The sequence below is a fragment of the Oryzias latipes genome, chromosome 22, assembly GCF_053564925.1.
Source record: "Oryzias latipes strain Hd-rR chromosome 22, Olatipes_Hd-rR_3.1".
Lineage (NCBI taxonomy): Eukaryota > Metazoa > Chordata > Actinopteri > Beloniformes > Adrianichthyidae > Oryzias > Oryzias latipes.
In genome coordinates this window covers 21,045,349-21,060,912 of record NC_136258.1, presented here as the reverse complement: position 1 = coordinate 21,060,912, position 15,564 = coordinate 21,045,349, and the positions used below count along the sequence as shown (strand labels likewise).

The following is a 15,564-nucleotide window of genomic DNA, read 5'->3' as shown; positions in this document are numbered from 1 at the left end:
GTTTAACGTAATGATTACCAGTGTTGCAACATCCTAATCTTTGTTAATAATGGATGGAAAGAGTGACTCATCTGCTCTTTACACGATCTCTACTGTCTTTGAAATGTAAAGGAAACATCTTTGTGTTTAAACAGTGGCTCACACCCTACCTTTCTTTTCTCACTCACTGTTCTTTCTACCAGGAGAGTCGGCCATATGACATTTGTTTTGTCGGGCTTATGTCGTAGAATACGTTTTTTATCACAACATTATTCGACAAAAAAGCATGTTTATGGTGTTTGAAGAAAAAGAAGAATCAAAATTTAACTTTTTACGTTGAACGTAAAGCTGTTCTGCAGGCCAATAATCAACAATCATCATACTGTTTAAATGGTATAGTGACTGTAACTAGCGTTATTCGCAAAAACATAAATACATTTTAAAAATACATTTTTTAAATATCACGATTTAGAAGAAGAATCAAGCGAACTTTGTAAGGAAATAATTCACGCACCTGCGCTTGCGTATGCAGTCACGTGATTTTTACGTAGTTGCACGCTAAGGCGTAGCCAAACAGACGACTCGAATCCGGAAGTGAAATGTTCCTTGTTGTGCTTTAAAATATTGTCTTTTTGTCACTTTACAGCTTAAAGAAGACCCTAAAACTAAAGCCAAAAACTAAAAAACATGCTTATTGGACGTCTGGTCACTGTTTGTGAGAAATAAATCACCTCTGGAGGGGAAAAAATGGGCTTTTACAGCTCCCATGGCGAGTCCTACACGGTAAGTAAGTTACTTGCTGGTTAGTCCTTCCTCCTGCTTCTTCTTTACATTTTTTGTAATTAAAAGCACTTTAATAAAGTTTAGCGTTTTATTACAAACGTTGTATTTATTGAAATGTAGTTGAAGTTGCTTTTTGTGTTTCAGGACAATCTCATTGGGACTTTACTCGCAATATTTGGAAATTTTCTCGTCAGCATTTCTTTAAGCATTCAGGTACTTTTTATATTAAATACAACAACAACAACAACAACAAAAAACCATTTACACGACATGTGTACTGTAGCATGTGTATAGTGGTAACATGTACGTTGTATGGAAATAGTATTTACAACAGCAACCTGAGGCTCAGGGGCCACATGTGGCTCCTTCATCCCTTCATTGTGGCTCTTTGGCTTTGAAGAAAACATCCTAACATTCATTGTGGTTGATTTCTTTTAGTCAATTAATGTTTGTCATTTGTTTTAGAATTTTAACATGTCGCATAACTGAGATAATAACTGTAAGAGTTGTGTACTATTAGAATGAGCTTAAAGTACAAATAGATTTATTTAAAAATCTGAACTCTACTACATCAATGTTGTCTTGTTTATATATTTAATATTAAAAGGAGAAAAACAATAAAGGCAAATCAAAGCCATGATGATGGAACAAGCATGTTTTGATTTGGCTTTCTTGCATTTTAATTCAAGTAAATCTGCTGCAGCACAAGGATCCTTTTTTTTAAAAGTCGGTGTATTTTATTTTGAAAGGAACTTATATGTGTTGCTGACAAAAGTAAAACAAGTTGAATTTTTTATTCAAAAAAAATTATAATAATTTAATTATTGTCAATAGTTAATGGTTAAATTTTATAAATAAATAGCTTAATGGTGAAAAAACACAAGTTAGGTGTATTTTTCTAAACAGCGGCTTTTGCTGGGATTTGGTCGATAAGAAACTGGACCAAATGGCTCTTTTAGCATTAAAGGTTGCAGACCCCTGATTTCCATTATACTATAACTTAGCATTCTTTGAGGAAGGTATGTAATAAAAAGGTTTTCTGTTAAATTTGCATCATAAACATTTTTACCTGGTTGATTTTTTTTTTTTTTTTTTTTTTTTTTTTTTTTTTGCTTTCAGAAATACAGCCATGTGACTCTCGCAGGGAGAAAAGATCAGCGCACCTTCTACCATACCAAAACCTGGTGGTGTGGTTTTGTATTCACCTGTATCGGGGAGTCGGCCAACTTTGTCTCTTACGCTTTTGCCCCTCTTGCTGTTGTGGCGCCTCTCAATGCAGTGTCTGTCCTGAGTGAGTATTTCACATCAGTGACTCTACTGTTTGCACATAAGTATTCAGTGTAAATGTTAAAGAAAAGCCACGAATGAATCTTACTTTTTAAAAGAGCAGTCTTAACATTTTCCAAGAAATGAAAAGTGTACGTTGTGTTTTTCAGCAAGCTCAATTTTGGGCTTTTTATTTCTGCATGAGAAATCTAAGCCAAAGGAGTTTGCAAGTAAGTTCAGAACGAAGATGTGGAGGGCCACAGAAAAACATGCATGCTGACCTATTGAATGCAAACTCTTACAACTTTTTGAAATATAAAGTGTTCTTTTGAATTTAATATTTCAGCATTTAAATATTTTTTAATTGTTGTTACAGAGCATTATGGACTGATCATCCTGGGATACTTCATTACTGCAGGTGGAACGTATCTCTTTGTGTCATTTGGACCAAATTCTCATGAAAAACTAGAAGCAGAGAACATTATAAAGCACATCGTTGGTTGGCCTGTCCTCCTGTATTTGGTAAGAAATGTGATTTTAAGAAAAAGAAAAAAGCTAGTAACCCCACTTGAGCCGGTTTCCAAACCCAGCAAACACTTTGAATGCAGTGGATTTGTTGCTGCTTGAAAAAGCAAATTGCACAATTCAACAAAAACATTTAGGATTTATATACCATAGACAAATTTCAACATTTTTTGATGCACTTTTAGTTGTTAAATTAATTCGATTTTATTTTAAATTCCTCCTGTTTATAGGGTAGAAGAAAATATCCTTTGTAGTTTAATACATTTTGTAAAAATATTACACCTTTGACAAAGTATGCAAATGTCGATTTTAATTGTAAAAAAAAGTAATAAAAATCAAGGCATTTTTTAATATGTGCACACACTAAAACAACAATAACAACCACTTAAAATGCTTGTAAGCCAACAATACAAAGAGAAAAAAACAAAATAAAATACATAAAATGTTTGGGATTGACTGTAATCAGTGTTAGAAATTTCAACCAAGTTGTAGACTGACATTAAATCCTGATATTCAATGTTTTGATCTGGTAATAATAAATCCCTTTTTCTTAACTGACAGCTGTTGGAGATCATTCTATTTTGCCTCCTTCTGTATTTCCACAAACAACGAAGGGTTAACTATCTGGTCGTCATTCTTTTGCTGGTCGCATTGCTTGGTGAGTCTCCATTCAAAGCCATCCATTCCCACCATTTATAAAGTTGGGTAATCTACAACATATTGGTATGATATATGAAGGAAAAAAAAAGCCAAAGTTGTTAAGAAAATGTGTGTATGAGCTTCATCACTCTGTTTTTACCTCAGGCTCCGTCACAGTCATCACAGTGAAGGCAGTTTCAGGCATGTTGGTACTCTCCATCGAGGGCAACATTCAGCTGGACAACCCAATCTTCAGCGTCATGTTTGTGTGCATGATGGCATCGGTGATCTTCCAAGCCAGGTGGGTGATCACAATAAATCTGCCCTCTTAAGGAAAGTGTTTCTGTGTAGCTGCTTCATGTTGACACGTTGTGCTGGCTTGTGGTTCTTGAAGTTCAGTGTTATGGTTGTTTCTGGATTCTTAGATTTCTGTCCCAAGCTTGTAAACTGCATGACTCGTCTCTGGTCATGAGCGTCAACTACATCCTCTCCACTGTCTTTGCTGTTGTTGCTGGTGAGTTGTTGGTATTTTCTGGTTTGTTGTGTTGACTCACAGCTAATTTAATCAGCTTCTGCATCTCACAGCACAGAAGAAAATCTTCAGTCTTGAAAATTCCTGTGTTTTCAGCCGCACAACTTTCCAATTTTGTCTTTTAGGGGCCGTGTTTTACTTAGAATTTAACAAAGAAGAAGTCCTTAACATCTGCATGTATGTACTAGGGTGAGTAATCGCTTTCTTTCCTCTTTTCCCCATATCAGAAATGCTGCTCCCACGGGTTGCATTCAGATTAAAAAGGTTATTTGAATATAGATGTGTCATTGTTAATGAGCAAGTTTAAAAATCTGCAGAGCAAAAGCTGTTTTTGAGTGAACTGACTGTGCTCTCTGTGCAGATCTGTCCTGTGTTTCCTTGGAGTGTTTCTCATGACCAAAAACAGGAAAAAACCCAAAATCTTTGAGCCGTATGTCTCCATGGACATGTCTAATGGTTCGTTTATCAGATTGGATTTTATTTAAATGTTTTTCTGCTTGCTACATCGACTAAACATACCCAGTTGACGTTGAAGCGTTTCTCAGCTGTTCATCATGATGCGCTCGTTCTCCTGTATGATCAGGTGTTCCAACGATCCATGACAAAGGCTCGGTCGTTCAGCCAGACTTCAACGGCTCCTTCTCGTACGGGACTCTGGTGAACAACGACGGAGTGGCTCCCGCCCCACTGCCAGTGAATCTGGAGCAGCCGGTCGTCAGCTCCAGAACCTCTGATGCACCAACTGGGCAGCTGGATCGGAAGAACGATTAGGACGGAGCACCGCCTTCCCAGACTCGGTTCATACAAACTGACCTCCAAAGACTTGAAGCTGTTAACGAAGCTCAGGTGCTTTTTGTCTGACTTTTACCTCTTCACCCCCGTTTTGTTTCTGAACGAAACCTTTATTTAGGCCTGAAAAACCAGGAAAATCAAACTGGGATTGAGCAATCCTTTTTTGACTTCTCTGCTGAGCTACAAACTGTATTTTCTAACCTGTTAAATACAAACCAGTGAGGTGTTTAGGATTTGCCTAGCAAAGGAACTGTTTTGAGGTGGTATTTTATTATCGAACAGGTAAAGGGATCTTTTAAAGGCTGCACCTCCACAAATAGTGCAGATTGGATTAAAAAGATCATTAGTTCTTGGAATTTAACACCTGGAATTGCTGTTCAGGATCTTGAGAAAGTGAAGGACAGTCAAATGAAGAAGAGTAAGGCGAGTTTATCAAACTGTACGTCACCTTTGATCCGTTTTTGGTCCAAGGTTTGGCTAGTAGCATCTCATTGAGTTCCTGTGGTTATTGTTGAAGGAGAGACTGTGCACTGATGGCCTTTCTTACAGAGTCTCCGCCCCAAAAACAAACAAACAAACCTGAAGTGTGCATAGTTATCCATGGGGTCATGAAGGTCACTTTTCTGCCTTTATTCATTGAATTCAGTTGAATTACTGCTTTTCCTGTGCAAATGTTTTAACTTATTTTGATGTTATCGATGATTTGAACCATATATGTCATTTTCTGTGTTTTGTCGTGTAGCTTTTACACTAATGATGTTTTAACTTAGGCTATGCAAGTAGATGATTAATAAACGGAACTAGTTATTTAAATTGTGATGTTATCGATCTAAACTTCATCTTCAGGGTTCTGTTGTGCATCTTTTACACTAAATATGCTTTATTTAGTTAAGTAGGTAGTTAATAAATTGGACAGGTTAATTATTTTAAGACATAACAGATGTTTCATTGTATATTTAAACTAAAATTTGATTGGTAAATGCATAGTGTGAATAATAAATTAAGTCATTAGAAGTTTTATATGTTGTATATGGTGCTTCTAACACCATCTTAGCAAGCTAAATATGAGGCCTTATATAACAGAGGGGATTTAAGCCCCCCCGCCTGTTTTTGCTGAGATTTCTTGAATTCATTTGAGAAGTGGAGCTCTGAAGTTTTGTGAATGGAAAGGGCTGAAACTTGTGTGAATAACCCCACGTCTTACTACGTTGGATAAGTTATAAATGTGTAAAAAAAAAATGATTAAAGATAATCAGAAGTACAAAATGTCATAAATTATTTAATTTATCACTTAAACTTAAAAAACCTAGATTTACTGTTACTGGTATTTTGAAAATGAAGCGTAGCTCATTTGGGACCAAAATAAATAAACTGATTTTTCATGTCATATAATGCAACCTATTTTTCCTCCAGTCATTGGAGATTTGAGTTAAACCTTCTAAATTAGCGTAAATAAAAATAACACATTTAAAGGTTTTTTTTTTTTTACATGTATTTAAAATCTTTTCCCATGATCTATGTGAAGAACTTTATCTTAAACTGTCAGTTGATTTTTTTCCCCATTTTATTTTTTAGTAAAGAAGACACAAAACTAGAAATCAGTGTAATTTTTTAAAAATCTAATAAGCATTCCATTTTAAATTTACGTAAAACCATATGGAAACATTTCCAGATTGCACCTAAAAGTAGTTAAATTGGGTGCAGAGTTTTCTCCGCTGTGGTTATGGAAGTATTGAAGCGCAACAGGTGCATCCGGGTTCGTGACACATTTGTTCAAATTAGATTAATAATTGTTGCGCAGTGAACGGAAACACCGGCGGGACTCGCACGTTAACTTTCGTGACTCACTAAGACGTTCCTGCCAAATAATAAGCCTCTTTGCCTCTCAGCGCTGTGTGCCACTTTGCTGCTTGATCGCCACCCATGTTGAGGCCCAGCATCCGCCCACTTGCTGCAATCTGATTGGTCGCTTCGAAGCTACTGGCGGCTTCTGATTGGTCTCACCTGCGTTGTCCTGACGCTGGAGCAGGCTGCGTTAGATAATCCGGAGAAAACAAACACCCAAGCATTTGTCCGCAAAAAATAAAATAAAAATAAATATGTAAAGACAAAAAGGTTTTTTTTCTCTCTCCAAAAAAATAATAATATATGTATATATGTATAAATATTTATATTTTTGTTAGTCCTCAATGGGGGTTTTTTCGGACGCTGACATAGTGAGGTGAGTGTTGGAGACACATTTGCATGTCATAAGGGAAATTATTACACAGTGGCATCGGATGTAACTGTGATTTACACTATGATTTTCACACTCTACTCCTGCATTTATATTTTCTGTAGCAATGAAACCCTTTTCTGACGTGGAGGAAAATGTTTTATTAGACATTTGCTCCAGTTCTGGCCGCGATATTGGAAAGGCAATACGTAATAGGTTACTTACGGCAGCTAAATGAAGATACCTGTCATCCGTCAAGATTTTTTCTTGTCATTTCACAGCGGATATTTAGTTGTTTTGTCCCTTTTTATTGCTCATTCTTTCTTTTATGTGCTCTTAATACTATAGTGAATCAAACATAGACTTATTTGTTACTTTAATTCGCTTGATTTTTCAAACACAATGGGGCACTTCGTCGCTCCTAACGCTAGATGGCCCTCTAACATTTGTATAAAATTGCTAAGGATGCCAAAGTGCCTTTAATCTCAAAGTATGTGGGTCAAATTTTATATTTACATTGTTTTGCTAAAGCAGTAACAATAATTTGAATTATTGTTATGTGAGTATGTCAAATTGAATGCATATATGTTTATGATTTATTTAGATTTGATTATTTATTTATTTTGTTAGAAACTTAGAAAATTTGCAATATAGAATTTGAACTTCTTTTTAACCTCTGGTGATCGTAAAACAAAAAAGAAAGAAGTACAAAGTCTGTAAAATAATTGCTAAAAGTTCCATTCATATCTTTAAAAACATGCTAAATATGTATTAACATAAAATATGAAATCCCTTTATTGTCACTGTCCACATGTGCAATGCGATTAAAAGCAGACACCATATTAGTACAAAAACATATCAATATTACAATATAATACTATAAAAAATATCTATTATGTGCAAAAATAATGTGTGCAAAATATAAACAAATGCGCTCTGTGCATCAAGTCATTAAGTAAGTAAATTGTATATTGCAGATAAAAAGATAAAAGCCTTTTGACAGATGGTAAATAAGAAAAGTATGTGTTTGTGTGTGTGTGTGCATATATTTATACATACACACACATACAGTAGCCTTGACCCAGAATTGTATCAGGACATCCGGGAGTTTAAAATAGTTGATGTCTTTACTTAAATATTCACATTTTTGTAGCTTAAATATGAAACCATAAAGTCCTATTTCCCTAAATGAGGAAAATAACAGCTTTTGTAAAGGAACATTTTGTAAAAAGCAAGAAAAATGAGATTGCGCAAAAAAGGAGTAAAAGTACCTGTATTCTTTGTTTTGAAGGTTTTCTAGATTCTTCTTCTCCGTGATTTGATGCATTTACTTGCATTAAGAAACTTTTATTTGCATGATTGTGTTGATCAGTACATCTTCCTCACTTTCCACTTCAATTCTAATCTCTTGATGCTTCCATCTTTAGTTCTCTGTGGTCCCCACCTGTTTAAAAGATCAAGGATGCTGCGTGACACTTCTAAAGGGTGGAGCAGTGGCTCAGGAGCCTACAGTAGTGATCCTGAAGAGGATGAGGATGAGGAAGAAGACATGGTGTTTGGGGAGAGCGATCAGGATGGCACGGCAGAGGAGATGATGGACCTGAGTGACCTTCCCTCTGCACTCTTTGCATGCAGTGTCCACGAGGCCGTATTCAGCCAGGAAACGCACAGGGTGAGATGCTGCAAACTCCCTTCCTTGTCCATATGTTTGCGGCATGTGTGTTTGCCTGAGTCAACGCATCACTTCTGAGTCATCTTGGTGCATGTGCCAGACCATCCAAGAATCAGATCATAGCAACAGGAGGCGAGATATCATCCGCAGCTCCAGCTCCTGCGCGTGGACGTTCAGCCACAGTTCAAGCTGCGATGCTGATCGCTCCGCAGCTAAAACCCTCACGCATTCGCACCCGACGCAGCTGTTGTCTGTTTACCAGAGAACATGAATGCAGGTCAGCAGATTACAGCATGACTTGCACAGAATCACAAGCTTCGGATCGTGTGTCTATGCATATCATCCAGTCAGTATATTGCTTATCGCGTTTGCCAAGCCTCTTGGAACAGTGCATATATGTTGCAGACGGGGGGAGAGAGTAACAGATTGGAGCCCATGAGTGCACATTCTGCACTAAAACCCCTAAAGGGTGTGTTGAGAATTCATCACAGCTGGTTATGTACAAATGCTTTGGATCATTGAATATTGTTTGCTGGAGGAAGATGAAAAATAGTTATCATTTTTCCTTTTAATCTACTTATAGTCTCCTGTGGTCTTTCCAGCTGGCATCTTTACATCCCCTTCTTTTTCTCTGAGACTTTGCCTCTTTTTACAGACTTCCTTTTTCAGTCTCCTCACCCTCTGTTTTGCTTCTCGATTGATCTTTTCTATGTATGGAAGTGCTGAACTGCAGAGGCTAAATATGGAGCATGAACAAAATCCCCTTGAAATGAATCAGCCCCACTTTTGGATGTTGTACACCCGTTGCTGTGAGCGGATGAGTCCACCCCCTCCCCTCCACTCGGTTTTTGCCTCCTAACTTCATTACCATTCACGCTTCGGCTTTTAAGTGGAAATGGCTCCCACACAATCTTAAGTTTGAACACGTCAATGAATCATTCCCAGTGTTTCTCTGAAACAAGCTGTGCCAAAAATAGGAATGTCGACATTTAATGCTTTGATCCAAATGTGATTGCAGGAGGAAAGTATAAAGTCTGAGATTAAAAGCAAAGTGCTTCAGATTTTTTTCTTTTTATGTTTACTTTCTCGTCCATCGAGAATCTGACACATTTGCCCCCCCCCAACATTATTTTTTTTATTTTTTTTCCGAATCCTTACCGAAGAACAGGGACATCGCATCCTACTTTTTAGTGTCTTTGGGCTCTTGGCATGCTCGAAACACTGACATTACTTTCTGTGTCTGGTTTCAAAGGCTTGGCTGCTGGAGGATGAGCTTTTTTCTGCTTTCATTCTTCTCCACTGAGAGGCGAATGGACAAATGTGCAGAGAGAGAGGGAGGGAGACCAGAGCCCTTACGTGTATGAGAAGCTTTTAGCACACTGCAAAATCCTTTAGCTTCTTCTTGCATAAGTGAAGCATCAGTGAAACCTAGTGGCACACTTTTATCTGCAACATTCTTTTCACTTTGCTTGCCTCAAGCGAAAATGGAGACATGGTTTAAAGTTTTCATTACTTCTTCTGGAAGCTTAGCTTTAGCCTGATAACAGAAATTAACATAATCATTATTAGTTACTTAATGATACAATCTACTAATAAATTACAGCTCATTTAGCCGGCTGAATAGGAGCAACATTATTCCAGTCCAGTGCTTCAAGTCCCACTCCGATCATCTATTGATTAATTTTAAGTGTGTTCCAGTTGATCTTTTTTTATTATGGTTATGCTATTTTTAGCCAAAATAAAAAAAAACTGTCTTTGTAGGACTCAATTACAGCAGACTTCCTACTAGCTTACACCCCCATTCTAACATTGGTGGTGCAACAAAATTGGCAAGCAATATACAGTTTTGAGCCAAATGCCAGTTCGGATGAGGAAAGCAAAGATGTGTATGGATCTAGTCGTGTACAAGTGGATGTATGAGAATGAATACATCCATTCTGACTATCCAGGGTGTACCCCGCCTTTTCACCAACAGGCTCAGGCTACCCCATGACTCCACAAGGGATATAGAGGATTTAGAAAATGGATGGATTTGTAAGTTTATTTTCATTTTTGGAAAAACAAAAACAGATTTTCGGGATAATTTTGGATGTTTGGTTAATAATGTTTTCACTTTTTATTATTATGTCCCTGTCCTTAGTAGTCGTGCAGTCAGCTCCTCACATACGAATCATTGTGGGATTCTGTATCATCCATACAAAACATGTTTCCAAAGAGGGGAGGGGTTGGGAGTCAAAGTGGTTTCTCTGCTTGCAGAGACAAAGGTCAGAGAAGCCATTATAATTTGTTCCACATAGTGTGTATGAAGCCTAATCAGCTCTGAGTAACGCTTTCATTGGGGGTCCTGCTGCTGTCTGACTGAGTTTTTCTTAACCAACCATCAATACAATAAAGCAGCTGCAAGCGTAGCAACATCGCATTTTATTTTTTTGTTGTGGGGAAAAAAAAAGTTTTGTCCAGCTCCTTATCTCTAATGGTAAAGATTGAAAGTTGGTAATACTGACTCATTTTAATTTATCAGTCTTTTATTTTTAAACTTTTGATTGCATGTAGACTTTACGTTTTTATAGGAATTCACTGTCGCAGTTCCTCATCTAATCTGCGTCATTTCCAGCTGCTCAAAGCAGCTGTTTTCAACAGTCAGGCTCAGGTGGTCTGACGCTGCACAACCTGCTCAGTATCAAACGAAGGGCAAACAAAGTTAGTGTTTAGCCAGTGAGCATAGTGGAACAAATAACAGCTCAGGATTATTCAACTCTGACCTTTTAGTGTTCCATGAATTAAAAAGCACCTTCTTTTAGGTACAAATAACACTGAAAAAAAAGGGATTTACAAAACTCCAAATAGATAGATAGATAGATAGATAGATAGATAGATAGATAGATAGATAGATAGATAGATAGATAGATAGATAGATAGATAGATAGATAGATAGATAGATAGATAGATAGATAGATAGATAGATAGATAGATAGATAGAATTTATTTTAGACTCATAGTCCAATCAATAAAAAGGAGTACACAGACCCACTACATTAAAAAAGCACAGTGTCAAGTATACACAAGTTAAGAAGCAGTATATGAAAAATTGCAATAGTTAATAAAAAATACATTAATTAAAATAAATAAGAATAAGATGAAAAATAAAAACATTACTTATACATACCACACCATAAACATAATTTACAAGGACAAATAAAAAGACAGTCCCCACAGTGTTTCCACAAATTTGGCTGGAAGCGTTTGGCAATAAATGTAATGTTACTTGTATATATATATATTTTTTAAAATCACAAAATTTAGTCCATTGTGAAAACAAAAAACAGGAAAATGCATCCATCTGAGAGCCAAAACAATGGGGAAAAATGCTATAGGACTTAAATGAATTTTAAACAATTGGAAGTAACTTATGAGGTAGTAAAGACCCACTCTGATCATCTTTTAAACTCTTTTTAAAGCATTCCCAGTAGTCTTTTAATTAAAGCTGTGCCATTTTTGGCCGAAATCCAAAAACCTGTATCGTTTTCTGGGACATAGTTTCTGTGGAGCGGCAGGAGTTCATTAGGAATGTTTTTTGGATGGGACCATTGTGGCAGAGCAACCACACCCCTCTTCCTCTCCCCGTGCTAAAAGTACAGAGCAGGGAGCTTGTGGCCTCACCAGAAAAATTTCACACAAAAAAAAGTTGTTGTTTTTTTCCATCTGCTCCTGATTCACAACGATTTTAATAAAAAATTGAACAGAAATGCAATTTTAAGCTTAATTTACTTTATATTTATCCACCTTTATGAGAAAATCCACAAGAACACATTAAAAAACACAATTTTCATCAGAGTGGGTCTTCTAAGAGGGATTAAATGTTTTTATGGTTATTTAAAAAAAAAAAAAGTTCAGCCGCACTCACATCACCTGATTTTATTATAACTCCAATTTAAGAGGTCGTTGGCTTTATAATTGACCTAAAAATGTACATGAACATTGTGAAACATTTAAGAAATGTTTTTTTTTTTTACATTTTTCATGTCTGTATCAAAAGTGAGTCCGCCATGAAATCTCAAAAACATTATTATTATTATTTTTTTTAATAAGGCTCCTCCATGCCGCCTGTCTTTGCGTCCATCATCAGAAGATCACGGATGACGTGCTGTCAGTAACGGCTCTGCAAGTCTCTCTTGAGGGTAATGTGCTTGATAGTGTGGCTTATGTGCATTGGACAATGATGTAAGACAACTCCTGTTCAGAGAGCTGTTGAAACACCAGGGACTAAAGATAGCAGCATCAAAGATGTGGAAAATCTGAAGCGTATTTTATACCCACGTGCTCGTTACTGCGAGTACGCTGTGCGTGCATGCATAGAGCGGCGATATTTTTGCGCGCTCTATTTTCGGATGTTGGTCCTTGAGGGTGAACGTGGGGAAGTGGGTGCTTGGCAGACTGAAGGTCAGACATAATACAGGCGAGGGTTAGTGAACGCCTCTGGCCTCCAGCTCCTGCAGCGGCCTGGTTATTATTGTTTGGTTTCTTTGACTGTCCCTGTGTGATTGTTGAGCTCTTATTGTATAGAGGAAGGGGAAAAGCAATATCCGTCGGGTTGGCATGGAAAGACACCAGTGTGGCTGGAGTGAGATGGAGCCCCAGTCCGATATTTGACGAGTTTTGGCTTGCAGCGAAACTTTAATTGGCAGCTGTGATTGCATTTTCTTGAGGACTTTGTGATTTTGAGACATTTTCCAAGTATAGTTTGAAGCTGTATTTAAGTTACTTGAATATTTATAACAGTAATTGCAGTGGTACAACAGAAAATATATCCTCAGGTCATGAAAAAGATATTCTGCCATAGTGACAATTTAGACGAAATTAAAGTCATGACATCTGGACTTTAAATCCTCTTTCCAAGAAAGAAGACTTTAAAGACCCACTCTGATGATCTTTTGATCTATTGTAAAACCGTTCCTAGTGGTCTTTTAATTACGATTTTATGCCGTTTTTAGCCAAAATCAAATAAACCTGTATCTAGGACATAGTTTCTGCTGAGCAGCAGTAATTCAATAGCAATTCGCCTCTAAGTTGTCTGTGTGCCACCCTGAGCCACCCTGCTACCCCTTTTAATCACTCGCAACTAAGCTCTCTGTTTTACACTCTCTACCGCTAGCTTATTACTTCCCCAACCTTACATTAGCAGTTTAACAGAAACGGCGAGCAACATTGGAGCTGTCCAGCCATAAAGCTTTGAACCAGCTGTCAGCACGAAAAAGGAAAATCATGGGATGCATCAGAATGGTGCAGAGTGCGGCCCGCCTCTTGTCGTTTCTTCATTACAAATGCAAGCGTCTTCGAACTGCATTTTTTTCGTCTGCTCTTGATTCAAGAATTCGAATATAGAAATGCACAGAAATGTAATTTTAAGATGAATTTTCCTAATATTCTTTCTCCATCATGAGAAAAGGCCTCAAGAACAAAAACACTATTTTTACCGGAGTGGGTTTTTAAGGCCAGATGTCATGACTCAACTTCAAGATGTTACCTGGACAAACGAGAACCTTGACCAACAATTAAGAATGTATACTAAAAGTCTGTTTATTATATTGAAAACTTTTTATAAAAAAAGCTTTTCATTTGTTTTGTGTCAAAGATGAACATCAAAACATACAAACATATCAGTTTAGAAAGGATGAAAGATAATTCTTCAAACTCTAGTTATAAATACCTAAAGAAAGAATCTTTTTTCTTTTATCATGTCAGGAATTAAGATTTGTGGGAAACTTGAATGCAGCAAACATGGTTCAGCGGCAAAAACTTGAATGCACCAATCCTCACAGGTTGAGTGAAATGGGTCATGGCTGTTTTCCAGCATCTTAAACTGACTAAATCACAAAATACAGGTGCACATAACAGTTCATTGGCTGTTTCATTTCTTGTAGCTGCTTCACTTCTTGAGTTGTTGTCCATGCTGACTCACGTTCATGGCTCATTGCCACTTAAAAAGGATCAGGAATGTTAAAAAGCCTTGGGGGTTGCTTTGTCTTTATCACTGCTAAAGAACAGTCAAGTGACGTGAGTCATTTTTAAACCAAACTGCCTCAGCTGTAATTTTATGAATACAATTTTTCTTCTATTTTGTCACTTGCAGACATCAGGCGTGTTGCTGTTAACAAACTACTGTGTGCAGAAGAACTTCTTCTTATTCAAATAAATTGAGTTTATTGAATTTGTCACAAGTAAAACCTGTATTTCCATGGAGAATTCAATGCTTTGATGTGTGTGCCGTAAATATTTCCCATCCAAAGGTTTGACCTGTTTTGTTGCATTTTACTTTCCAGTCATCCAAACGTCCATCCATCTTCCATACCCTCTAAATCTCACTGGGGTCACAGGGTCACTGGAGCCTGTCTCAGCTGCTATTGGCTGAAGGTGGAGTACACCTTGAACAGGTTACCAGTCAGTCGCAGGGCCACACACACCCACACACACTTACATTTACTCCAGGGACACTTTAAAATGATCAATGAAGCTGTTAAAAAAAACACATTTTTGGACTGTTAGAGGAAGCCAGAATGTATGGACAAAACTTGACATACATAGGGAGAAGATGCAAACTCTACACAGAAAAGTCCCAGCTGGGATTCAAACCAGGGCATTCTTGCTGTGAGATGAGAGTGCTAACCACTGCCTCACTGTGCTGTCTTTTTCTTTACTCCAAAAATTAAACAGAGGGAGAGAAACTACGCAATTTTAAAAGGAATTGTAAAGAAAAACATATTTTCTGCCTTGTGTTTTGCCTCTGCTTGTTCTTCGCCTTTCGGCATATCCCTTCAGGAGTCACCACAGCCAATCAGCCTCCACTGATTTGTGCAATTGGTTTGGCAGAGATTTTTACACCGAATGCCCCGACACAACCCTGTATTTTATCCGGGCTGGGGACTGGCACAGGGAAACTCAGAGCGAATCTGGATTGCTTCCCTCACCCTAGAGCTTCTTCCTATCCCTACATTTATACTTCCAAGCAAAGATGTATGAAAAAAAATAGTGTGTTCAAATTCATACATTACTACCGCTTGATTACATCAATAGTCGTTGGTCATCTACGTTAGCGCGGAGCTGCCAGCGCTCAAAAAATACAAAACAACATGGCTTGTTATGTATTTTCTCAAATTTAAATGT

The 15,564-nt window shown here is 37.3% G+C and overlaps 2 protein-coding genes across 2 annotated transcripts in view; both read left to right on the top strand.

Annotated features, from left to right (window-relative positions):
• The first annotated feature begins 509 nt into the window (after positions 1 to 509).
• nipal3 (NIPA like domain containing 3) lies at positions 510 to 5,329 on the top strand. Its single transcript, XM_004082238.5, has 11 exons — positions 510 to 762; positions 907 to 975; positions 1,882 to 2,053; positions 2,199 to 2,258; positions 2,405 to 2,550; positions 3,115 to 3,211; positions 3,358 to 3,493; positions 3,618 to 3,706; positions 3,850 to 3,913; positions 4,086 to 4,180; positions 4,308 to 5,329. The coding sequence occupies exons 1-11, from the start codon at positions 727 to 729 to the stop codon at positions 4,493 to 4,495; spliced, it is 1,152 nt and encodes a 383-aa protein (XP_004082286.1). The 5' UTR covers positions 510 to 726; the 3' UTR covers positions 4,496 to 5,329.
• Positions 5,330 to 6,497: 1,168 nt separating this feature from the next.
• Positions 6,498 to 15,564, top strand: part of rcan3 (regulator of calcineurin 3) — a 51,284-nt gene continuing 42,217 nt past the window's right edge. Inside the window, exons 1-2 of the mRNA XM_004082508.5 lie at positions 6,498 to 6,737; positions 8,159 to 8,403. Of these exons, the coding sequence (XP_004082556.1) occupies positions 8,194 to 8,403 (210 nt within the window). The 5' untranslated portion in view covers positions 6,498 to 6,737; positions 8,159 to 8,193. The remainder of the gene's footprint in view (positions 6,738 to 8,158; positions 8,404 to 15,564) is intronic.